The sequence below is a fragment of the Rhinichthys klamathensis genome, unplaced genomic scaffold (genome assembly GCF_029890125.1).
Source record: "Rhinichthys klamathensis goyatoka isolate OS25496 unplaced genomic scaffold, OSU_Roscu_1.1 h1tg000436l_1, whole genome shotgun sequence".
Classification (NCBI taxonomy): domain Eukaryota; kingdom Metazoa; phylum Chordata; class Actinopteri; order Cypriniformes; family Leuciscidae; genus Rhinichthys; species Rhinichthys klamathensis.
In genome coordinates this window covers 587,483-613,254 of record NW_026606932.1, presented here as the reverse complement: position 1 = coordinate 613,254, position 25,772 = coordinate 587,483, and the positions used below count along the sequence as shown (strand labels likewise).

Genomic DNA, 25,772 nt, shown 5'->3' with positions numbered 1-25,772 from the left:
ATATTCTTATTGTTTGTCATGAGTAGATTTTATTTGAATTGGTACATTGCAATGCAAAGTGCAATTTCAATACAAAAAAAGCATGTCAATGCAATGCTGTACATACTGTAGGAAGGACACAGGATGTTCCCATTTTACGAAGGCTTATTTGGTGCTCAAGCTCAATATTGTAATTTCAAACAAGTGTTGTAGAGCATTTTTAGCTTTCATCAATCATCATCTCCCATCCTTACTTTCATCTGTGTCGAGTTGTTCATTGAAACATTCTATCTGCACGTCATGAGGATCATGAACATAGTTGAGATGTTGACCACTTGTATCTAGATTAGATACAGACCCCCCTTCTAGGCTACTGTCATCTAAATTTGTTGCAATGTCCTCGTTAACATAATATGTGTTTGAGCTTGCTGTGCTGTTCGTCTCTGCTGCCAAACATTGTTCTGATCCATTGTATTGACTTGAATCGGGTGTTAATGTGCTTAGATGTGTTTGTAAGTCAGTGTTTAAGATTCTTTGTGTAACACTGTCCTGGTTACTTACATCCTGAAACTTTTGTACAGAACTTTCAACAACTGAAGGATCTATATTAAGATCACCAGATTTTCTGATTCCATCTGATTTAAACTTTTCTGAATATTTGACGGAGGGTTTGTTGGCCTCTAAAACCAAGACTTTAGGGTTCGTGATATATGGCTCTCCTTTATAAATGGAGAATTCTGCTTGTGTAGTAGCATCTTCTGGTGCTGAGTTTTGTGTACAATCTCTTTCTTGACTTTCAGTTGAGTTTGTTTGTATTCTGTCCAGGTCAGACTTAAATCTGTGCTTCCCAGAATTTTTTTCGTGCCTTAATTCCAGTGGATTTGCATGAATTATTGCTTCAAAGTCAGTTTTTACATCTGTATGGCCAGTGTTAGGTATTTCGTAGTCTCGGTTGACTTCTTTGAGGTGTGTGTTGAGCGTTTCTGACTCATTTATGTCTTCGCAATATGAAGTGGTTCTTTTTGATTGTATTTTCAATTCTTCTGTGATATAGTTGTCATCTAATTCACAATCCATGTTCATTTCTTCTAAATCAGTACAGACTTCCGCCTCTGTTCTGAACGTAGTCTCCATATATCCTTCACCCTCTTCATCACATTCCCGAACCACAATGTAGTCACGAAATGTCACTGTTTTATTGTTAAACCTATTCACAGGCCTTCCGTTGGGCCGCAGTGCCAGATAATTGCGTCTTCGTTCCCTGTTAAAGGTAATTGATGGCAAGTTCACAGATGATGATGGTGGTGGTTCCTCTATTTTGGTGTAGATGCCCTGTTTGCCATAGAAAGGTGAGGTCGAGTAGTCGTACTCGCTGAATGCCTCGTTGTGATGTGAGAACGTTTCCTCCACTAAGGGCATCGGGCGGCTGTGTTTCACCTGTCACAGAAAAACTGTGTTTACAATTGCTTCTCTGAAAACCCATTTCGGTAACACTTTATTTTAAGGTGCTTGTAATAAGATTCAAAGATTCAAAGATTCAAAGGTTTTTATTTGTCACATACTCATACAAGATGTGCAGTGAAATGTTTTTGTGACGTACTGTACTTCTGTGCTCAATTGAAGTAGAAAATAAAAATACAATAAAAACACAATAGATACAATACAATAAAGTTTTAGCGGAAGTTATAATTAAGTTACTATTAAATGATAATTAAATTATGCTTATGACTATTTTACATGTGCAATAGTAATGCAGTCAGTGTGCAATGGTTAGAAATAAAGATTCATATTTTGTCTATAAATTAAAACTAGACAGGCAAATGTACAAATGTTAAAATTGAGTGACTGGGTTAAAAATGTTGAAAGTGTATTCGAAATTAAAAAGTGTTCAGAGTGCAGAGTTCAAGGCTCTGATTGCCGCAGGGAAAAAACTGTTCCTCATCCTCTCTGTACGTGTTTTATGGCAGCGATTAACAGTAATTAACAGTTAATAAGACACTTATAAGACCTTATAAGATGCATATAAGATGCATATAAGCATTAACTACTTCATATAAGGGTTAATTAAAGGTCCAGGCCCTAAAGAGATCAGGGAAACTGCTCCCTCTTGGGAAGGTCGATTTTTAAGTGACTGGGAGTTTGTGTTACCATTTATGTTTGTCCGGCTGTTCTAAAAGTGCAATGTATTGATACTTGAGAAATTTATTATTTCATTTAATTTATTTATTATCATTAGTTAATGCTTATATGCATCTTATATGCATCTTATAAGGTCTTATAAGTGTCTTATTAACTGTTAATTACTGCTTATTACAAGCACCTTAAAATAAAGTGTTACCCACATTTCTAATGTTTAAAAGCACAAATGCACAAGAGTTACTATGGGAAATTTGAAGGTGCACAGTAATATTGTCCTATATATATAGTAATATAGTAATATTATTTATATTTATACACTACTCTACACTTTGATTTTATAACTCTGCCTCATAGAACTGCTTTATCACACCAGTTTAATAACAAAACGTCAATATACTCTTTAAGAAACCATTGTATTTCCACTTTCATCTCTTTATGAAATGAAAAATACTGTACAATGAGGTTCACTAAGGGGGAAAAAAGTGACATTAACTCACCATCTGGAACCATCTCAGACTCTAGACATGAAATATTAGGAAATGCAAAAAGATTCACTTTGAGACTTGTTTATAAATGTACAAAATAAATCTTGAAATGTTCCATTTGTTTATTATCAAGGTGTGTCATTCAAAAGTTTGGGGTAAGCAAGACTTTTTAAAAAATAAATTATTACTTTTAAGTGTCAAAAGTATTACAGTGAAGACATAATGTTACAGAAGATTTCAATTGCAAATAAATGCAGTTTTTTATATAAAAAAATCCAGAAAAAATAGATCATGTTTTCCACAAAAATATTAAGCAGCACAACCGTTTTCAACATAATAAGACATGTTTCTTGAGCACTAAATCAGCATATTAGAATGATTTCTGAAGGATTATGTGACACCGAAGACTGGAGTAATGATGCTGAAAATCTTTGCTTTGCATCAAAGGAATAAATTACATTTTAAAATGCATTAAAAATAAAAAGCAGACATTTAATATTGTAATAATATTTTGCAATATTTCTATAGTTTTTCTTTTTCTTTTAAAAGTTTACTGACCCCAGATTTGTGAACGGCAGTGTAAGAATTTGGAAGTAAAAGTAGTTACACTGCTCTGTTTCTTATGTATTTTGTATAATACGTTTGGAACAAATGGACATTTTCAGCACATATGCACAGTTTAACATGTCCTTTGTCCATGTTGTACAAGTTACATGAATAGATTTTGTCTTACCACGTTAGGGTCGCTACTGTCAGCCACATTGGTCCGGATGGCATGATCCCGCTTCTCTCTGCTCATCCGAATGCAGCGCACCAGTGTAAATAAGGCAATGGCCAGCAGGATCAGACACACCCCTGCCACGCCCTCTGCCCTGCCCACTGTCTCACTGCTATACAGGTGCCCTGCCCCCAAAGGACCCTGTGGAACTTATATAATGCATTTACTGTTTATTATTTATTATTTTATGTTGTTGCAAGTTTTGCACAGACAAACCACACCCACTTTTAGTTTGCTCACAATGTATGTATGCCTAAGGATCTTTATTTCATATATGTGTATATTCCCGATTAAGATAAGAATCGTCTCGGTTACGTATGTAACCCTCGTTCCTTGAAGGAGGGAACGGAGACGTAGTCGACTGATTGGGATCACGCTTAGAGAGCCTGTCATCTTCGAGTACTATTAAAACGAGCCAATGTAATTGGTGTGCGTGAAATGCATTACACACTCCGGACCCGCGGCGCGGGTATAAATACGGAAGTGGATGCACGCACTAGTTGTTTTTCGCTTCGGAGCCGAGGGTAACTCGGAGTCAGCGGGGGTCCAGCAATAGTGGCGACGGGACTACGTCTCCGTTCCCTTCTTCAGGTAACGAGGGTTACATACGTAACCGAGACGTTCCCTTTCAGTCGCTCACGTTCGACGTAGTCGACTGATTGGAATCCCAATTAAAACGCCATCTAGTGCTGCCACCTTCCAGTGCCTAGACAAAAGCCTCCAGATCCCCCCGCAATTAAGGCGGGGAAGGGACAGGGCTTAGGCCAGGGAAGTCACTGCTGTTCCTACAGGACCACTGGGAAAGCGTTCCCTGAACATGGAAGGAAGGGACGCTGCGGAAGCCACATCCTGCCCGAAGGGAGGTAACATGTGGAGAATACACATATGAACTGGGCGGATGACCGGGCAGTACAACATATGGAATGTCACTGGGGTGGCTCCAGCCTATGATAGGGGGGAGACTCAACCGAACAGTGACGGCAGAGCAGGCTCTGCCAAGGGAAGACACGGGCTCGCCGCAGGGAGCCGTACCGTGGAAGAATACACATATGGGATCGCCATAGGGATCACAGCATATGGACCCAGCCTAACACAGGTTCCACCAGTGCATACGAGTGATAGGCCTGGCTTCGGACGTTCCACCATGTCCGTTGCCGAAGGGTATGGAGGAACTCGACAGGGTTCGGCTAAAAAGGGGAACTGAACTGGAGCAAGAATTGCGCACGTATCCAGTCCATAGGGGGGGAATGGCGCAGCAAGCCGACACAACGAACCGGGCTTACAGTGAAACTGGCTTCATGTGAAGGGAGCCCACAGGAAGCAGCGGTTCGACTAAGGTGTCGCCCCGCCCTCAACTCTAGAATATCTGTCAGCGAAGCACTCTGTGTCAATGCCTAAGCGGGAGCACACACTCATTTAAAAGGAGCTCCCCACCTAAGTGGACATGTGCATCTCAGGAAATTCACCAAGATGAAGGCAGCCACTTTCAGTGGGCCAACCTCGCTTGGAAACAGCCTTCCCTCTCTGCTGATTTCCTTAACAGATAAAAGCTGGTCTGAGGTCCTAAGGCTTGCGTTCTGTGCACGTAAAATCGCAATGAAGCGGACGGCCAGAGAAAGCCAGGGCTGGGTCTGCCTCCTCCAGGCAGCGCTTGCAGGCTCACCACCTGGTCCCAGTTTAAGGGAGAGGTAGGAACCTTGGGCACATATCCAGGCCGGGGTCTCAGCTCGTGAGAGATAGCCGGCCTGAATTCTAGGCACAAGTTGTTGACTGAAAGCGAGCAAGTCCCTACCCTCTAGGAGAGACCATGCGAGCAGGAGAACTGTTTAAAAACAGAATTTTTAACTCACTGTCTGCAGTGGCTCAGGGGCGGTCTCTGTATTGCAGTAGCACCAGAGATGGGCCCAAGAGGATAAAGAGGGGCGCAGGGATGACCCTTGCTCCCTCAAGAACCTGACGATCAGGACGTGCTTCCCATTCTTCTGCATATGATGTTTGTATCATATTGAGGGTGAAGGAACAGCCTACTCCAACCCAACTTGCAGGAAAGAGAGCTCTGAAATGACCGAACGCTCTCAGGATCTCCTCACGGAGAGAAGACTCAATCAACTAATAGGTTCCACTTCTAACTAGCGAAGCACAAATGCCTTATCTTAAGGGGGTGCTTGCAGAAGTGATGGTCACTACCTCATATCCTTGTGATAGCGACCTGAACCTCCCCGTCCAGTTCTTTGAACGCGGGTGCCATCATGCCCCGTCCCTGAAATGTATTCAGGGGAAGTCAGGAAGGCTGTCGAGGGAACTAGATCTGGTTGGGCCAAAAAGGGGCAACTATCAAGACCTGTTCCACTCCTGACTTAGCACAGTAGGTGCAAGCGACATGCACGCACAAGACAGGAGCACTGCTCAACACTAGATGTGATAATTCACTAAGCTTCAGGAGCATTTCTGCTCAACACCTGAGTGTGATGAAATTCACTGAGCTTCAGGAGCATTTCTGCTCAACACCTGAGTGTGATGAACATCACTGAACTTGAGCAGCGCCAAGCGATAATGAATCGCATAGCCGCTTTCTTAGAAGGCTCACTGGGGAACGCGTTTCTGCGGGGCCCCGGGGTCAGCTGAGAGCCAGTGTCTATCCAAGGGATGTCCGCTCAGACAGAAACACAACTGGCAGAGGGGCGAGTCCGGAGGGGCAACAGATGTAACTGTGTGGCCCCGAAGTGGTCCCTGCCCAGCTGGACCGTCAGGGGATTGGAGTCTCCACTCTCCCTGGCCATAGCTGTCGTGAGGCTCGTTGGCGGCCGAGTCACCCGTGTTGCTCTTTCAGGAAATAGGACCCATCACCAGTGCCGGAGCACACAGGGGAATGACCGCGGCAACACTGAACAGTGAACTGAAACAGTGAAGCACTCACTTTTCTGCCCTCTAACCAGCCGTCAACACACAAACCTTAAGAAATTTGTTGCTGTTAAAACAGTAGTGAGAGCTCAAAGCTTGCGATCACCGCTGCACTCGCGCTGTAGAAACCACCAGCACTGGGAGAGTTTTCCAGAAGAACACCGACACACTCGCTCGTTGTAAACAACAGCACTCTTCAGAGACATCAAACAATCGGCTCTGAAGCGAAAGACAGCTAGTGCGTGCATCCACTTCCGTATTTATACCCGCGCCACGGGGGCGGAGTGTGTAATGCATTTCACGCACGCCAATTACATTGGCTCGTTTTAATAGTACTTGAAGATGACAGGCTCTCTAAGCGTGATCCCAATCAGTCGACACGTCGACTACGACGATCGTGAGCAACTGAAAGGGAACCAGAGTTTTCTAGAAGATTTTCAAGTACCTGGTTGGCCTTTCTGAAGAACTTCCACATGTAATGCAGCTTTAACAGAGTCTCCTGATTCCAGGTCAGTGGCTAGGACCTGCAACACAGTTGCCAATTGTCATTTTCTAGAATAAGAAGTAGTAGAATGCTGTTCAGATTTTGCTTATGAATGTAGTCTACTGTAGATGTCATACCTCTAGGAAGTATTTGTGGCTGGGGTGTAGTCGGTTGGTTTTAGCAATGAGCAGTCCCTCTTGTGTAATGTAAAAAAGCCGAGAGCTGTTGTGTTGAGAGTTTAGAGAATACTGCAGTCTGGGATTGAAGCCCTTTAACCCACAAACATAAAGCAAACTCAGTTTCTTAGGCTTAAACAGGAACATGAACCCATATTTCATGCAATGAATGTCAAACCAGGGCCTTTGTGATGTTGAAATTGGATGTTGACTTTGGGGTGTTACAGCTGTGTGGTTTTAAGGATTGTATGTGGTCTTGTAAGTGTTGTGATCTTGTTGAGTCACGTACATCGGAGAAGTCTTTATCCGTGACCTCCAGGATAAGTAATTTGTTGCCGTACGTCATGACAAGCGAGGCAGGACTTGTGCTCTCACTGATAAAGCCACGGTACGCTGAACGGTTGAACTGGGGCGGAAACTTGTTTCCTGCAAGAACCCTCACCAGAACCGTGGCTACTGCATACTTCAGAGGGTCATCCGTCTGAGCTGCCTGAGCAGAAACATCGCAATGCTTTCAAAATGCAATAAGGAAAACAACACTTCTTAAAAAATATATATATAATATATATATATATATACAGTATATATATATAAATAAATAAATAAAATATATATATATATATTCAAAGATAAATCATATATTATTTTTAAATATACTAAAACAAATGATATAACTTTTTAAAAATTGTATTCTTTACTCTCAGACGCACCATAACACGCAGTCTCAGTGTCGGGATCAGCAGTCTGTTCTCCACGCGTCTGGTTAACTTCACTTCTCCAGAACTACTGTCAATGACAAATCTGCCCTTATCTGCCCCTGTATTAAAGCACACACACACAGATATATATATATATAAAATAAAAAATATATTTTGGTTTAGTTTAGATAGGTTCAATGGCAGAGGATAATCACCTGACAGGATGGAGTACTTTACTGGTGTTCTGAGACCCTTATCGCCATCCAAAGCTTGAATCGGACCAGGATAGAAATCCAAGACAATGTCCTGAGTGACAAATAATCAGACGATAGAAGGAATCACATACATGTACACTTTTTTTTTTAGGTTTAAACTGATCAACAGTGAAAGTAAAGACCTTTACATTAACAAACAAATTATTTGCAATATAAATGCTGTTCTTTTTAGCTTTATACTCATCGAAAAATCCTGAAATAATGTATTAGGTTTTCACAAAAAGATTAGGTAGCACAACTGTTGTCAACATTGATAATAATAAGAAATGTTTCTTGAGCAGCAAATCAGCATATTAGAATGATTTCTGAAGGATCATGTGACACTGAAGACTGGAGTAATGATGCTGAAAATTCAGTATTGCATCACAAAACAATATATATATATTTTTTTTTTATTTCTGTGATCAAATTATTGCATACTTGTTGAGCATGATAATAGACTTAAAAAAAACTCAAACATTTGAATTGTAATAGGTTATAGTTCAGACATTGAGATTGTTTGGTATTGTAGCTAAAAATTGTCAAATTAATATACCTCATGTTTATAGAAAAAAAAATTTATTGTTTGTTTTATACATTCACAGGGAATACCTGCTCGTTCTCTGTGATATTGGCGGTGTACAGGGGGTTGGCACATATGCGTTTGCTGTGATTGGCTGAGAGAAGAGTGCAAGGCTGGAATTGTGGGTATTGGTCGTCCCCATCTGTCACATTGATGATTACTGTTGCTGTTGTGTTGTAGTGCTCATTTGTGTTAGTCTCCTAAAGCCACATGAACATATGAGTAAATGTTATTTTTCACCCATATTTTTTATCATTACCAAACAAGTATTTTCTGTGTGTACTTTACCACTGCAGAAATAGTCAGTCGGAGCTGAGTTTTGATCTCGTAGTCCAATGACTTGTTGAGAATCACTTTGCCACTGTTGGGCAAGTCCACTCGAAAATACAGGGCATCTGGCTGGAAATATATGATCAAATGTCCACATATGATTATCAAGTAGCCAATTTGATTCATCATCACCAACCAAATTTAAGTCAGATGAGACTAAAGTATAGGACTAGCAGAAGATTTCTACTGTGGGTTTGTAGATCTGAAGAGGAGTTTGGTTCACCTACTGATGTTTCATCAATGATGTATGTGAGCGTGTCTCCATCAGCATCTGTAGCCTGGACTGTAAACGCTACAGAGTTCACCGCTGTCAACTGAACATACACACATCAAACAAGAAGATCTCACGAATGGAGTGTATATATATATATATACACATATACAAAATATATAGACAAAAGTTTGGGCTCGGTAAGAAGAAAGAAGTCTCTTATGCTCACCAAGGCTGCATTGTATTGATTAGAAATACAGCAAAAGCATAATAAAGTGAAATATTATTACAATTAAAAAAGAAAAAGAAAATTCTATTTGAATTTATTTTAAAATGCAATGTATTCCTGTGATGGGAAAGGCGAATTTTCATCAGCCATTACTCCAGTCTTCAGTGTCACATGATCCGTTAGAAATCATCCTGATTTGCTATTATTATTATCAATGTTGAAAATGCTTAATATAATTTTAATAATATTTTTGTGGAAACTGTGATACTTTTTGTCAGGATTCTTTGATGAATAGAAAGTTCAAAATAACTTTTGTAACATTTAAAATTCTTTACTGTCTCTTTTGATCAATTAAATGCATTCTTGCTGAATTATAAAAAAATAAATCTTACTGAGCCCAAACTTTTGAGGGGTAGTGTATGTCAACGCATGAAAGAAAACATGTGTTGTTTTGGTTATTTTTGTGTCTTTTACCTCGCTGAGCTGCAGAGTTTGTATGGAGCTTTGCAGGAATTCAGGTTTGTTGTCATTCTCGTCCAGAACCTCTACCATGATCCTGTGTTCAGCCTGATAACAACATTTGACTTTTATTTGATGTGTAAATTATATAGCTAAATCCAATTTTTTAAGAGGATGCTTCTGTATGTCACAGATAATTGAACTTACCTGTAGGGTTTTATGTTTGTAACACCTTACAGTTGCTGTTAAAACGGAGCCGTGTATCTGTAATATCATCATAGTCAGATGACATTTTTTAAACAAGACAGAAGATGATAGTGTGATCGTTTTTTTCATGTTACCTCACGGTCAATAATTCTAGTTGACGTCGAGTTCAGTCTGACAGTTCTTCCCTCCAGATAAAACCAACCAGCATCTTTTCCAGAAACCTTTAAGTGCATGTGATTGGCTGATGGGTGTGCAGTGAATCCAAGATTGGCAATAAATGTTCCCATCAGGCTGTTCTCTTTGACTGTGGCAAACACGTCATGACCACCGTCACATTCACTGGCTGACAAAAAAGAAACACATAACATTGATTTGAACAACATTTTCCTTATATTTCTAATTGCTGTCTGCTCTAATGTAAAATTTTGCTTGTTTTTCATGTCTGGGTGATAGTAAATTAATAGTAAATAAGTAAATTAGTTTGTCAACTTCTAGTCAGGTCAAGTAGCCTTTAATTATAGCACTTACTAAAATACAGATTGTTTCAAAGCAGCTTTACAGTGCTAAACAGGAAAATAATGATCAATGATGCAAACAGAATTCAATTCCGCTGTAAATTAGCCTAAAAAAAGACAATCGAGTCATTATTCAGAGGAAGTCAGTTCAGTGTTGATTAAATTCAGTTCAATAACTGTCGAAATTCGTCAATTATGAGGTCGAATCAGCTATATAGCACCTTCAGAAAACAGCGATGTCATCATCCAACTCAATTCAGTTCAAGGTTTGTTCTCATGTCAGCTCAATAATATTACAAAATATTAAGTTAAAACTTCTGACAATTCTTAGAATAGTTTGATGGATTACAACAAGCCTGTTGATCAGCACTGACGGATTATCCTGACTGGATTGGCCAGTGAGTTGTTCTTAATTTTTCATGGCACACAGATTAAAATTCCATCCTATTTCTCTGCTCAAACAGTCAAAATTCCTTGTGTCCGCCTGCTGTAGTCAATATTTAGCATGTTGTTGCATGTGAAGTCGGTTGAGAGAGAGAGAGAGAGAGAGAGAGAGAGAGAGAGAGAGAGAGAGAGAGAGAGAGAGAGAGAGAGAGAGAGAGAGAGAGAGAGAGAGAGAGAGAGAGAGAGAGAGAGAGAGAGAGAGAGTTTTTCCATGTGATTTGTCTCTGTTTGTGTTTATACCAATTACAGAATGCCGGCTGACCACAGAATAAAGGTAGCAGAATATTAGAATCTTCCACAGTGGCTGTTGACTGAAGATCAACCTCAAAAACATTTCTCACTGCAGGGATAAAAAAAACAATTATGTTAAAAATGTCTGTTAAAGTGTAGAACATTACTGAAAGCTCAACAATTAATTGTCATGCCATTGTTTGTATTAGTACATTACTATACCATCATAATACAGCTCATTATAAATTGGCTAATTTAGCTCAAGGGAAACAGATGCTGGTTGAATGTAGCTAAAAAGGCTGGAAATGTATTATTGCTTTCATGTTTAGGAAATCCAGCATGGAGTAACATGACCTGTAAATGTATGACCTAATAAAGACTTTCAGCAAACAGCCCTGCTCTTGTTTAAGACTTATAAATCTCCTAAGGAGGTTTTCAGCAGACAGTTAAGCCTTCTTACGTGGAAACACACTCTTGCTTACACACGTATTCAAGCTGTGTTAAACAATTATCATTCAAGTAATCAAGAACACATTTAATTATGCTGTACATTGTTCAATACAATGTTCCAAACAAGTAAAGTTGAATACTTACATTTTAATATGTAGTACAATATCCTTTTGGTAGAAGATTTTTTTAATGTTTATATTATTTTAAATAGATTCATTATTATTATTATGAAAACATTTGCTACTATTTAACAACTATATTGATTCTTTATTAGCTTTGAAATAAATAGATATGAATGAATACATTAACTCCTCAAATTTATATTCCAGCATTTGACTTACTTTGTAACTTTACTTGTTTTTAGCAACAAAAGATCATTAAAAGTTAAATCAATTTAGTCATATGTTCATTATATTTATTACTATTATTATTATTATTGTAATTCTGTAATGTCCATTGTGGAATTTTGTATTTTGTTTTATGTGACCGTATAGTATTGTGGATGGTTAGGGATTGAGGATTTATAAGTAATAATTGTGAATGAATACTGTCACGCAAGAAAAAATTCGGACTTTCTCTGACAATAAGGTTATTTCATCATCATCATCATCATCATTAGAGTTCGACGAAGTAGTCTATCTCCACCATTTTGTTAATGTGAAGACAAACAATCATGCTATGATACGAGCGGTAAACATGCCCACTGAGAAACAAGACAGATCATCTAAAGAGGTTTGGTTTGCCTCAAGTTATACAAGACTATTACACAAGTTGATGAAGCATCTATCTCTCTCTCTTATACAGAAGAAAAGACAAGCCAAAAATAGACTTCAGGGCTGTTTTAGTATTGTAGTAGCCTATTAGAGAATAAGAAAAGATAGCATGTTGACCTACCTGTCCCATCTAACTGTTCTTCAGCTCCAGATGTCCAGATATTATCTCCAAAGTTACGTTATTACCATCCTTTATTTGGATATGAGTGTATAAAAGAGAGTTCGAGTTTTGTTTGTGTGTTACTTGCATGTAAGAGTCCACCTCATGTCTGTGTTTGGAGCAGTTGGAGAACAGTGGATAAGTCTGAGGTTTAGTCTTCAAACTCACTGGATCAGAGCCAACGCCAAGGTAAGAGGTCAAGTCAAATGCCACAGCTAGGTCGTTAGACCATCATCATAGGTCTAACCAATAGCAACGCTTCTCTCCTGGCCAATGAAATAACAGTATTCTAAGAGGGCAAATAACCTCTGAGCAAAACCACATCATAACCAATAGAGATAGTGTATATAATCAAACAAATTCAGTGGGCTACAAAAGTCTGAGATCACACTGAAAACTGTGGATACAAAATCTGGAAATTAACAGAAACCAAGAAGATTTAGATTTTTTTTTTTTTTTTTTATATAATTTGTTTTGCTGCACTATTTTTTTTCTCTCTTATCAAATAATCAAACACATTTGAAATTCATCTTCATTTTTCAATTAAACTTTTCCTCAATTTGTTATGCTTATAATTTGGAAAACAAAACTTCTCTGACTTTTAATTGTTTATCTAGGTAGGTAGGTAGGTAGGCAGGCAGGCAGACAGACAGACAGATAGATAGATAGATAGATAGATAGATAGATAGATAGATAGATAGATAGATAGATAGATAGATAGATAGATAGATAGATAGATAGATAGATAGATAGATAGATAGATAGATAGATAGATAGATAGATAGATAGATAGATAGATAGATAGATAGATAGATAGATAGATAGATAGATAGATAGATAGATTGATTGATTGATTGATTGATTGATTTTAGTTTATGTATGTCACATTCAAAGCAAAAATGTTATGAGATGTTTTCTCCTGATGATCCTGATGGTAAAGTGTAACAGCATGTGTCTTGTGTGGTAATCTGGGCTATTCCTGTCACGTCCTAGTGTACTTTATATGCTTTAACAAACCCTGACAGAGGAGCACAGCACACACACACACATACACACTAATAGAGTTGATTAGGAAGCACACTGTAATTAAGACAGATAGAGATTAGGAGGCTGAAATAGTGTCCTCGCTTTAACCAATAAGAAATCAGAAACAAAGGTCATCTGAGTGTTCTTTTACACATGATGAAACTAAAGGTGGAATAGGCTATACTACACGACTTTTAAAATCTGAGCAAAAGTCGTGCAGTGTATCCCAGCCTTAATTCAGATTTACACACACAAACACCTAAGTCTCCATGTTTTTTTTTTTTTTTTTTAATTGAAGGTTAAATTGAGGATGGGAAAGATAAAAAAAAAGTGTAAGTAACGGACCAATCAACTCATAGCCTATACATTCAAGATTTCACTAGAAGAAAAAAAATGTGTTAGTTTAGGGCGGCTATATAAATTCTTACAATGTACTATAATAGTACTTTTTGTCCGTTATGACCACTATACAGCCAGTGTAAGGGTATAGAGTCTTATTAATTTATTAGTTCAAATTCATAAAACCCCATATATTGATTTATTATTGCCTTTATGATTTAGTATATTTACATAATTCATATTTGCTCATTTTTGAATGCACGCGATCTGTTAAGCATAATGTTTGTATAATTGATTATTGTGCATTATGTGTTATGTGTTAATGAAACTGCTTTGTGAGGACTTCAAGCGCTCGAGCAGTCCGGAAATCCGGGAAATGTTCAAATGAAAGTCTGCAGATTTTGTCCATTGGCTGCAGAGGAGGAGGATCAGGGTTAGAGGAGCAGAGTCTACAGCGGCTGTCACATTTACAGCCTTTATTTCAATCGCGGAGGAGGGAAAACAACGAAGCTTTGCATTGTTTTGTTTGGAAGCGACAGGAAAGCAGCTAAACCCCCCAGCTAAACAGCCGAAAACAAGTCCAGATGTTTCAAATCTGAGGGTCGCTGTCATACGAGACCATATACCAGAGGACTCTTCAAGCTCTTCATCCGACATCTCGCCTCATATATATTTAGATATAGCCTATATATTTTTGGGGGGGAAATGTGTAATATATTTAGATAGTTATAATCATTTTTTCTACTCTTGAGTAAGGAAAACGGTATTTTTTTTCTTCCTGGCGACTTTGTGAGAACTAAACTGATCTGACTGGTGAGAATGGGGCTGAAGTCTGTAGTTGGAGATCTTGTCTGGACTTTGTTTTTTCTCTGGAATGTTTGTGACTGTGTTCAAACTCATCAGGACGCTAATACCGGTGAGAGCAGCTGTCAATCAAACACATGATACATTGTTTCATCGATCTGTGCCGCAGCTGTATTGAATCACTGATGCGCTGTAGTTGAGGAACCAGTGATGGATGAGTGAGTTGTGTCTTTCTATTGACATGTCCACGCTTTAATCCAGTGCAGGACATGCCTACAGACAGACAATATAATAATTATTATATTTGCAGTGTTATGACCTTTGTGAGGTTAATCTAGACTACATGGAATATTTATACTTAAAATAAATTACCTGTCCCCACAGGACTGTTTAAGTGAACTGCAGAAAAGTTTAATAAAAGTTATTATAAAAAAAATATTATAGTGAAAAACAGGAAAGATAAATGTGATGCATTAACAGGTGTTGGATCACCTATATAAACATTTATAAAAATGACTGTTAAAGATAGCCTATGCATAAATTCATAACTAAAACATCCATGTTGAATAAGTGAATAAAGACATTATTTTGTATCTTTTTGAAAATGTGGGAACATCTCCAAATTGACTGTTTTCCCTACTATAGCTATACTATTGACTGCTAATATGTTTTGCATTAGAACAATAACTTAAAAAGTTGCAAAATTTCTTAATTGTTAACTTTATAATTATTACAGACTAACCCTACACTGAAAAAAACAATAAGTAAAATTTACTTAATTTTACTTTGGCAAGTTTTTGGACGAATATTTTTAAGTAGATTTCACACGCATATTTTAAAGTAAATGTCACATATGAAATTAAATAAACTCTATTAACTAAGTTAAGTGAAAGTAACAAAGGAAATAAGTCATTTTAACTTGGCTAGTAAAAGGTTGAGTAAGATCTATTTAGTTGAAGTTTCCTTTGCAAAAAATTTCACTTAAAAAATATAACATTGAACCTATTAAACCACACTTTTAAAGTAAATGCTTCACTTAAAAACATCAAAGTAATCAATACAATAGATATTCTACATATTAAGAGATACTATATGTGAACGCAGAGACCTCAATACTTGGTAGACAATACACAATGACGGTAACATTTGATGGACCGTTTTTGTGTTTGAATGTGTCATTTTGAGTGGAAAATGAACTCCAAATGTCACAAAATGGCAAGTTACAAACCCTAACAACAAAAGCAATGATGAAACAGTAAATACAGCTGGAAAACAGTGAAAAATCAGCCTTATTAATTATTCAAGGCCCAGTGCATGATGGGGACACCAGTATCAGAAAAGTTGAGTAATTTTACTTAATTTAATAACGTTGTTTTACCCTTTCATTTCTACACGCTTGAATTGAGTACTAATATAGAATTTACTTTGTTTTTTAAATTCTTGTCTGAACTAACTTTTTCATATAAATTACATTGTTTTTTTCGGTAGTGTTTACTTCACCACAAAATCATTTTTTTATCAGTGTAGACCTAAATGAAAACATTTTGCAATAGGATAAAAGCTATTTTGAGAATGTCCCAAAATGGATTTTGATTCTCATTTTAGATTTAGCTATCTTCAGCCGGACATGTTTTTCTCAAACCATTCTAAAAACAAACTCAAGCACTTCCCTCTCTGTTGACTGTTATCGCTGTCTGTTAGCCTCTATATCTGACGGTTTGTGATTTCTGCCCAGTGCAGGTATGTTTCTGCTTGCCTTCTGAGAAATTTTTTTTTTTTTTTTTTTTCAAAAGACCCTCACCACTTCACATAATCTGCCTTCTTCCTTGTCTCTCTGTTTCTGTCTGGCTTTTTAAGTTCATGTCTCTTATCTTTTCAGTCTGATTTCATACAGAAATACCTGAGATACAGATTGAGATGGTGTGTGCGTACGTGTGTGCGTGCGTGCGCGCGCGTGTGTGTGTAGAGCTGCTTTGTCCTCAGGGAAGTTTGGAACAGTAAAGATCTGACAAGGAAAAGGAAGTCATTAAGAGCATTTTCCTCACTTGCCATCATTGCTCCGCAGGGTTTTTTCCCCTACATCTCACTATTTTTTTTTATGGTTTATTTATAATTTTTATGATACATTCAGGGTGCAACGAAAATAAGTTAATAAACAAATAAATAAACAGGTATAAATAGGTAATAATAATGATAATAACACAAAACAACAACACCACAAAAAAATTAAATAAAATAAAAGACATGACAAAAAGTAAAAATGGAAGTAGTAAATAGATATAAATACATTCTCATCAGCAGCTAACAATGGAAAACTGAGAAGTAAGACAGACAAAACAGTAGTGCACTTAAAACTGAATTCTAATATCAATGTAAAACGAAAAATACTAGTTGAATGAAAAGGGTTAATCAGACAAATTAAGAGATTGATGAGTTTGTACGTATACTAAGAAGGATTTTAGAGAATCATGTACTGGGTCGGTGAAGAGAAAATCAGATTTTTTCTAGTTTGATAAAATACAAGGCGTCTTTAATCCACCTAGAGTGTGATGGGGGATGGGAGTTTTTCCAGTTAAGCTAAATTTGTCGTGAGAAAAGCAATAAAATCAGCAAAATACATCTCACTATTTATTTACATACTTATAAACTGTTATAAATCTTTTCATATTCTACTGTTTCATCTGTATGATGCCGATACACTGCGATTTAAAAATGTGGGATAGTTTCGATTTTTCTCTCTGATGCTCATCAAGACTTTACTTTTAAAAACAGTAATTATATTTTAAAATGTAATTTATTAGAATGGTTGCCTTATAATATTTATTAGCATACAAGAATAATTTCTGAAGGATCATGTGACACTGAAGACTGCTAAAAATTCATCTGTCATCACAGAAAAGAATTACATTTTAAAATATATTAAAATGGAAAACAGTTATTTTAATTTAAATAATATTTTACAATATCACTGTTTTTACTGTATTTTTAATCAAACAAATGCAGCCTTGGTAAGCATAAAAGACTTATTTAAAAAAAAACATTAAACAAATCTTATTAATCTTAAAAAATTATTAATTTTTTTTGACTGGTAGTAAATTAAACAAATGAGATATTTTAATCGGTCAGGACTGAACAAGAACACCCTTACGAAAAGTACTATGTAGGTATGGTGGTACTCTATGATATACTGTAGTAATACCATGGTACCTTGATATTCCATGGTTCTGAATGATTACTAGTCATGAAGCATGTGGCTTTTTAATGTCATCATAATGCTGATGCCATTCTTCATGTCATTATTTTCCTCCATTAGTAATCAACCTCTTGAAGGCTCTAAACGTCACTCACTCTCACCGGGTGGCGTCTAAGGCCAAAGGTCGTGACCCAGAGATGCCAGCCTGGCGTTTCCGTTCCCGCACGCCTCATCTCACGCTACCCCAGGACTTTTCCGACTACCTCTTTAGCACTTCACAGGGCGTCCTGGGTTTCCACCTGGTGGGTCGGCAAACCAGAGGCTCGGAGGCCACTCTCATCTCCCTCACCTCCCCTGCCCAGCAGCAGCATGACGGACGCCCCCTGCTGGAGCTGGTCTCCAACACCCGAGCAGACTGGCTGCAGCTGGAGGTCAGGTCAGCGGACGTCCTACGGCCAGAGGTGATCAAGCTGCCAGGCGGGAGTCCCTTCACAGTTGGTTGGGTGAGGATGGCTCTGAGTGTGGAGCCCAGACAGGTGGTGCTGTTTGTGGAATGCGAGGAGGCCTTGGTGCTCAAACAGAAAGAAGGTGGACGAATCCTGACTCTAGACTTCCCCCACGATCTGAAGGTCACGTTCTCCAGCACTGCAGGAAATAAGGCCAGCAAGTTCAGCGTGAGTTTATTGACACAAACACTTACAGTATGTTCCCTAAAAAAGTGGTTGGTCTGTCAAATCGATTAATTGCGATTAATCGGATCTAACAAAAACGTTTGTAAATATATATATTTACAATACAGTCAGTATATATATATATATATATATACACATATGTATATACAGTGCTTAACACATTTTTTAGACCACCTGTCATAAAAAAGAGAAAACAGAAATATTTTAGGAATGCGTCCAAAAACTTGTTTAAAACTAAACAATTTATTGTCATTTGTTAGGCAAATAACAAACTGAAACAACTAAATAGTCTTTATTCACACATAATAACTAAAAACCGTAATATTTTGTATGCTGTTCTTTGGCCTCGATAACAGCTTGCATTCTTGCTGGCATTGTTTTTATGTACAGTACTTTTCCATAGTCTCTGTTGTTATTGACTTCCAAATAGTTTCTTGTTGTTCCCAGAGACTAGCTTTTGTAAAATCTATATTTGAATCCACTAAATCCCAAATTTGTTAAATAGGATTCAAGTCTGGACTTTGACTTGGCCAACTGTGACTAAAGAGCTTACACATACTGGTGGATTAACCATTATAGAAACATCAAAACTAATTTTGGTAATCACCAATATTGTTAGTTTAGGGCAGCTGTGGCACAAACCTCACATTGGGTGGTGGTTTGATAAATTTGTGTATATATACATATTTACAAACTTTTATGTTAAATGTGATTAATCGCGGTCAACTGATTTCACAGCACTAGTTTGGAGACTTATGTGAAGCTAAAAATATGAAACTTTCTTCTAACTGGTCCCAAGGTGAATTTTGGTGAACGTATGAAGTCAGTTCTCATCAGATTCACACAGGTGTTTTAACAGAATAACCACAGGTGTAGTTCAGCACATTAATGGACATGTTACAATGACATTTCACAACCACAATGTGTCCAAATTCTTTTTGTCTAAATTATATCAATATATGTTTTATCATTTCTCTTCAGATGTCTGCTTGCCACTAATGCCACTTAGTTTACTATTTTATTATCTAATGCAAAGGCATTCATTTATTTTTTTAAGTGTCCCCTACATATCCAAATATTTTGGGGGCTATCATAAATATTTTTCTAAATTGATAATAAGAGGATTTATTAATAATTGAGAGACAAATCAGCATATTAGAATTGTTTCTTTAAGGATTATGTGACCCTGAAGACTTCAAGAATTCAGCTTTGCATCACAGGAATAAATTACATTTTTAAAAATATTTAAGTTGAAATCAGCTGTTTAAAATTGTAATAATATTTCACAATATTTCTGTATTTTTCTATCAAATAAACGCAGTTTTTTTTAACATATTTATTTAAAAAACATTAAACAATTGTTATTATTCCAAACTTTTGCTTTAAAAAACATGTTGCTCTCAGATGAAACTTGAGAGCATTTAGCATTTAGTTGTCTGTGAGGGCAGTAACATTTTTCCACGATAACAAATATTTCAGGGTTTCCTCAATTTTCTGAATCTTTTTCAAGTATCAGGCGACACCAAGTAGATCTATATGACCTGGAGAAAGCGATTCATTTGCATTCCCATTCTTCTCAATAAAAGTGGTGCAGGACTATTGACATTTAGAAGCCCTCAAAAAAGAATAGGCCACTGGCAAAACATCTGCTATAATATAGTATTAATATTTATGTGTTGCTTGCAACAAATTTGATCAGATAAAGATAAATGGCCTTTTTTAATGTAAGATCCGTTTAACCAGCCGAACACTGACCCTTTGGCTTAAACATTAGAATAATGTAATATTATAATCTACAGTTTGATTATGGTTAATGCTACAGTAACTGTGCTGTCATTGTATTAATGTTAAATGATTTTCACAGCTGTGTTACAGTTAAAGCATTCTTTAGTGGTGATTTTTCTGGTGTGTTGTCATTGCTCATCTGTTTTACAATGTTATGTCATGACTTTGCAATGGGTTGCTATTGTGTTCATGTTCACAGAACTGACACTGACAGTATGTGTTTTTCTTGTTGTTTCAGGGTTTTTGGCAGACTGCTGAACTCTCCACAAGGGCATATGAGAGGCGTCCGTGGTTCTGTGACAATGTAACAGGCATGAAAACAATAATAAAAACATTTAAACATCTGAACTACATATGCACATTCAAAAAACACTCACAACAGGAAACTTTCAGAGCTGCAAATAAAGGTCATACAGGTCCATAAAGATTAGAGGATTAGATTCAGGTTTAGATTTTATAGGATTATATTAGGGGTCCTTTTTGAGTGTTTCTGTGATGCTAATGAATACTCAGGATGAATTTATGCTTCTGCATTATAGAAAAAAAATACTGTAAATAACATGTGTTTGCATTTGCGGTTGTGTGTGATTATTACAGACTCCCTTCCTGACACAGTCCAACCCACCAGTCCCACCGTATCAGCAATCTCAGACCTGGATATGATGAATGACCAGGCAAACCGTGGAGATGAAATAGTATTAAATACAAGATACGACAGTGAATCAGACTTGCGTTTAGGCCAACTGGAGAACAACCTGCATAGCATCAAGACCATGCTGGACATGCTAAAGAAACAGGTACATTGAGAAAGTATTGTGTCTCCACTTAGAAGGTGTACAGGTGTGCTTTTTTAGACAAAAAAGGACTAAGTACCTAGCCTGGGTTTCCCCATACTACCTTGCCGCAGAGCGATTTTATTCACGCTGCTAGGTACCATGGATCAAATTTTCGCCTCATTTTGGGAACCAATCACAGAACGGGGAAGGAGCAGCAAGACGATGAGGCGTCTATGCGACACACCGAAGCAGTTTGTTTATACCTATGGATCCAACATGGCAGCAGGCGCAAAGTTACCTTTTGATGCAGCTTTACGGCTGTTTCACACCGCAAGCGTGAGCGGCACTTGAGCAGCGCGTCAACATTGTCACTGCAGCTGCAGACGCGCGAGAGTATTCACACTGGAAGCGTTTACAGTGTCACAGCAGCGACTCCAAAGCTACATAAGCGAGCAATTCTTTACAAAGACAACTATACATTTGTTTTTAGAAGTTGGTCATTTATAACATTGATAGTCTTGAAAGTTTGTAATGGGGAGGTGTACAACATTCCTATATAAATGTTAAACTACAAAACAACCCAGAAAATGGCTCCAATCTATTAGTTTCAGTCACTTTCGATATGTTTACAAGACTGCAACAAAAAAAAAAGACTAAAAAACAAAAAACACAAATAAACCACACACTCGGGTTTGATTTGGGTTGTGCAGCCTATGTAGCTGTCTGTGTGTTACATAAACTAAAATAACGTTTATATATAATATTTTCTGGCTAGTTTACTTTAGTTTTTTTTTTATAATAATAAACATTTTGACCCAAACTGAATAATTAAAAACAAGTTTTTACCGGGTAGCCTAAGGCCCATGACACACTGGCTGCGTGGCGTAAGCGTCTCAGCTGCGTGGCGTGTCCGTTTTTATTTCGGCTCCCATGTTAACAGATTAGAGCTTGCAGACTGCCTGCATGACACGCGCGTCTCAGGCGCGGCCGCGCGAAAAACGTACTCGGTTACTAACGTAACCTCGGTTCTCTCTAGAGAGGGAACGAGTACTGCGTAATAGCTTACGCTAGGGGAAAAACTCTTTTCCACGAGATATTGAAGCCAAAAATTATCCTTAATTTTTTATTAATGTAAAACGCTTTGCAGCAGCAAGCAGACATAGGCGAAACAGCTCGCGCGCCTATTGGTTGCTCTGCAGCAAATGCAGCAGCCTATCGAGAGAGACTCTGCGTGACGTAATGACCAATGGGGGCAATTCGCGCCCATATCGTCACGTCCCGCCAGAAGGGGCGTGGTCTCGCCCTATAAATATGCTCGTTAGGCTGGTACAAGCTGGTTTTTATCGCTGAAGCGAACCAGAGCGTATTCCAAGCACGGCAAGATACGCAGTACTCGTTCCCTCTCTAGAGAGAACCGAGGTTACGTTAGTAACCGAGTACGTTCTCTTACGAGAGTATCTCTCGTACTGCGTAATAGCTTACGCTAGGGGAACACAATGCAACACGCCGTGCGTACAGGGATCCAACACCAAAGTCCCGGGGGCCGAAGCCCAGGGCTCATGTAGTGCATAATCACCATAAACTCACATAGAGTGGAGGAAGAGAGGCTGGAAGCGTCATTCCCTATAAAAAAGCACCCAGCGGGGCTATCATATGACAATAAAACGCGCAGCCAGGGTAAAAGCTTTCAGCCTGATCTGGGTGGCCATACGTGTGTCAACACTCATGGGGCTGCAGTAAACTCAGCATCTGGGCCGCACAGCGGGGCAGATAGCACTGAATTTTAGACCGCCAAAAGCTTAGCTTGTAAGGCGGGTACCTCCAGGTTATAGTATTTTATAAATGTAGACGGCGAGGCCCAGCCCGCGGCCGTACAGATATCTTGCAGGGAAACCCCGCTCGACCACGCACACAAAGAGGCCACGCCTCTCGTGGAGTGCGCTCTGACACCCAAGGGGCACTGTAGGCCCTTCGCAGAGTAAGCGAGCGCAATGGCATCCACTATCCATCTGGATAGGCTCTGTTTTGAGGCGGCGAGTCCCTTGGAACGCCCGCCACACAAAACAAAAAGCTGCTCCGTCTGTCTGAAAACAGACGAGCGTGACACATAAGCTCTCAATGCCCTGACGGGGCAAAGGAGACTCGCATCCTCCTCCTCACTGAGAACCGGAAGGGCGGACAGGGAAATTACCTGGGCCCTGAACGGTGTATTGAGGGATTTCGGGACATACCCGTGCTTTGGTTTGAGAATGACCTTCGAGTCATTAGGCCCAAACTCCATACACGACGCGCTTACTGAAAGCGCCTGTAAGTCCCCTATGCGCTTCACTGAAGCGAGAGCCATGAGAAACACTGTTTTGAACGACAGGTGTTTCATGTCCACCAGCTGGATTGGCTCGAACGGGGCGCCTTTCATGGCCTCCAGGACCGTGGAAAGGTCCCACGTCGGGACTGAAGGGGGCCTGGGAGGGTTCAGCCTCCGAGCTCCCCTAAGGAAACGCACGACTAAGTCGTTTTTCCCCAGCGACTGGCCAGACACCGATTTTGCAAACGTTGCTATGGCCGCCACATATACTTTGAGCGTGGATGGGGTCCTGCCCTTATCCAGTAGCTCTTGAAGGAAGGAAAGCACTTCCGAAACCCCGCATTCCACAGGTGAAAAGCTCTGGGCTTGACACCAGGCAGAGAAAACAGACCATTTCGAGGAGTAGAGCCGCCTGGTAGACGGAGCTCTAGCCTGCGCGATCGTGTTTAACACTCCTTCTGGGAGGCTAGCGGGTACCCGTTGATGGCCCATGCGTGCAGGGACCACAACTCCGGGCGAGGGTGCCAAATCGAGCCCTCCGCCTGAGAGAGGAGGTCTCTCCTCAATGGTACAGGCCATGGGGCAGTGCTGGTCAGCTGCATCAGGGCAGGGAACCACGTCTGGTTTGTCCAGAGCGGAGCTACGAGCAGCACTGGGCATCCGTTCTCCCTGATTCGTTCCAACACCTGAGGCAGGAGCGAGATAGGAGGAAAAGCATATAGGGGGCAGCGGGGCCAAACATGAGCCAGCGCGTCCTTGCTTTTCGAGAAAAACTCCGGACAATGAGCGTTTTCGTGGGACGCGAATAGGTCCACCTGTGCTCTGCCGAACGTTTTCCACAGCAGCTGGACTATCTGCGGGTGCAGCGACCATTCCCCTGCTGGAACATTGTTCCTGGACAGTCTGTCTGGTCCCACATTCAGGTGACCAGGCACGTGCGCTGCTCTCAGTGAGAGCAGGTTGTGCTGAGCCCAGACCAGGAGGCGTTCCGTCAGCCTGTGAAGGTTTCGTGACCTGACGCCGCCCTGGCGATTTATGTATGCCACCACTGACATGTTGTCCGACCGGACCAAGACGTGGTGGCCTGTTACCTGGGGACAAAAACGCCGTAGCGCTTTGTCGACTGCTATCATCTCCGAGCAGTTTATGTGAAGGAGCTTTTCCCGTTCTGACCACAGGCCAGCTAGCGGTCTGCTCTCGAGCAGCGCTCCCCACCCCGAGGTGGAGGCGTCCGTAGACACCACCTTCACACTCGAAGCGGTCCCCAGACTCACACCTGACTGATACCAGTCGGTTATTTTCCAAGGTTCCAGAGCTGAAACACACTGAAGGTCGACCCTGAGGCGAAACAGACCCGCTGTCCATGCCCTGGGTGGAACCCGCGCTTTCAGCCACATCTGCAGTGGGCGCATGCGGAGCAAGCCCAACTGGAGTACAGAGGCTGCTGAGGCCATCAGCCCCAGCATTTTCTGAAACCTTTTGAGCGGAACTATCGCGCCGTGGCGGAAGGATTTCGCACCGCGCTGAATATTTAGCCCGCGCTCTGGTGACAGGCGTGCTGTCATGGACAGCGAGTCCAACACGGTTCCCAGAAAGGAAATTTTCTGACTGGGAGACAGTGAGCTCTTCGCCCAATTGACTGTGAGGCCCAGCTCCTCGAGGTGCTCGAGTAATGCGGCCCTGTGTTCTATGAGCTCCGATCGTGATCGAGCTAGAATCAGCCAATCGTCCAAGTAGTTCAGGACTCACATGCCCTGAAGTCTCAGGGGTGCGAGCGCCGCGTCCATGCACTTCGTAAATGTACGAGGTGCTAGGGACAGGCCGAACGGCAGGACTGTGTATTGATATGCCTGGCCCTCGAAAGCGAATCTCAAGAATCGCCTGTGATAGGACGCCATTTGTATTTTGAAATAGGCGTCTTTCAGATCTATTGACATAAACCAGTCCCCGTGGCGCACTTGCGCAAGGATTTTCCTGGTCGTAAGCATTCTGAACTGGCGCTTCACAAGCGCTCTGTTCAGCTGTCGCAGATCTAAAATGGGTCTGAGACCTCCATCTTTTTTCGGTACCAGAAAATATCTGCTGTGTAGGCCCCCTTTGCTCTGAGCTTGAGATAAAGGTTCTATAGCACCTTTGCTCAGTAGTTTCGCTATCTCGGCTCGAAGTAGATGAGATACTTCGTTTTCCACCGTCGTCTCGACGCGCGCCGTATAACGGCGGGGACGTCGAGCGAACTGTAGCGAATAGCCTCTATTTATAGTGTTCAGCACCCATTCTGATACCCCAGGAAGCTGTGCCCACACTTTCGCGTGAATAGCTAGGGGTAGAATGAGATCTGGGCTCTGGCCGAGACATAGTGACGGCAA

The 25,772-nt window shown here is 39.9% G+C and overlaps 2 protein-coding genes across 3 annotated transcripts in view; one reads left to right on the top strand and one right to left on the bottom strand.

The window, feature by feature from the left end:
* Positions 1–216: 216 nt before the first annotated feature.
* LOC130071304 (cadherin-related family member 5) lies at positions 217–12,660 on the bottom strand. The gene is made up of 16 exons (XM_056236017.1): positions 12,448–12,660; positions 11,113–11,212; positions 10,048–10,256; positions 9,914–9,970; positions 9,722–9,814; positions 9,035–9,121; positions 8,766–8,876; positions 8,507–8,677; positions 7,856–7,946; positions 7,653–7,759; positions 7,232–7,432; positions 6,904–7,035; positions 6,728–6,806; positions 3,337–3,530; positions 541–1,416; positions 217–270 (listed from the first exon to the last, which is right to left on the bottom strand). The coding sequence occupies exons 2-16, from the start codon at positions 11,204–11,206 to the stop codon at positions 217–219; spliced, it is 2,556 nt and encodes an 851-aa protein (XP_056091992.1). The 5' UTR covers positions 11,207–11,212; positions 12,448–12,660.
* Positions 12,661–14,306: 1,646 nt separating this feature from the next.
* The window catches only part of kcp (kielin cysteine rich BMP regulator), a 107,112-nt gene continuing 95,646 nt past the window's right edge, over positions 14,307–25,772 (top strand). For both annotated transcript variants that reach the window (XM_056236006.1, XM_056236007.1), the window contains exons 1-4: positions 14,307–14,767; positions 17,969–18,522; positions 20,564–20,636; positions 20,923–21,122. In XM_056236006.1, the coding sequence (XP_056091981.1) occupies positions 14,671–14,767; positions 17,969–18,522; positions 20,564–20,636; positions 20,923–21,122 (924 nt within the window). In that variant the 5' untranslated portion in view covers positions 14,307–14,670. The remainder of the gene's footprint in view (positions 14,768–17,968; positions 18,523–20,563; positions 20,637–20,922; positions 21,123–25,772) is intronic.

What these genes read in the sequence shown, in the direction of transcription:
- LOC130071304 (XM_056236017.1), bottom strand. Translation starts at nt 11,206, where the DNA reads ATGTTTTTGAGGTTGATCTTCAGTCAACAGCCACTGTGGAAGATTCTA. An exon ending in ACAAACATAAAACCCTACAG is followed by an intron (nt 9,815 to 9,913) that starts GTAAGTTCAATT and finishes TGTTGTTATCAG; the next exon opens with GCTGAACACAGGATCATGGT. An exon ending in CGGATAAAGACTTCTCCGAT is followed by an intron (nt 7,036 to 7,231) that starts GTACGTGACTCA and finishes TGTGGGTTAAAG; the next exon opens with GGCTTCAATCCCAGACTGCA.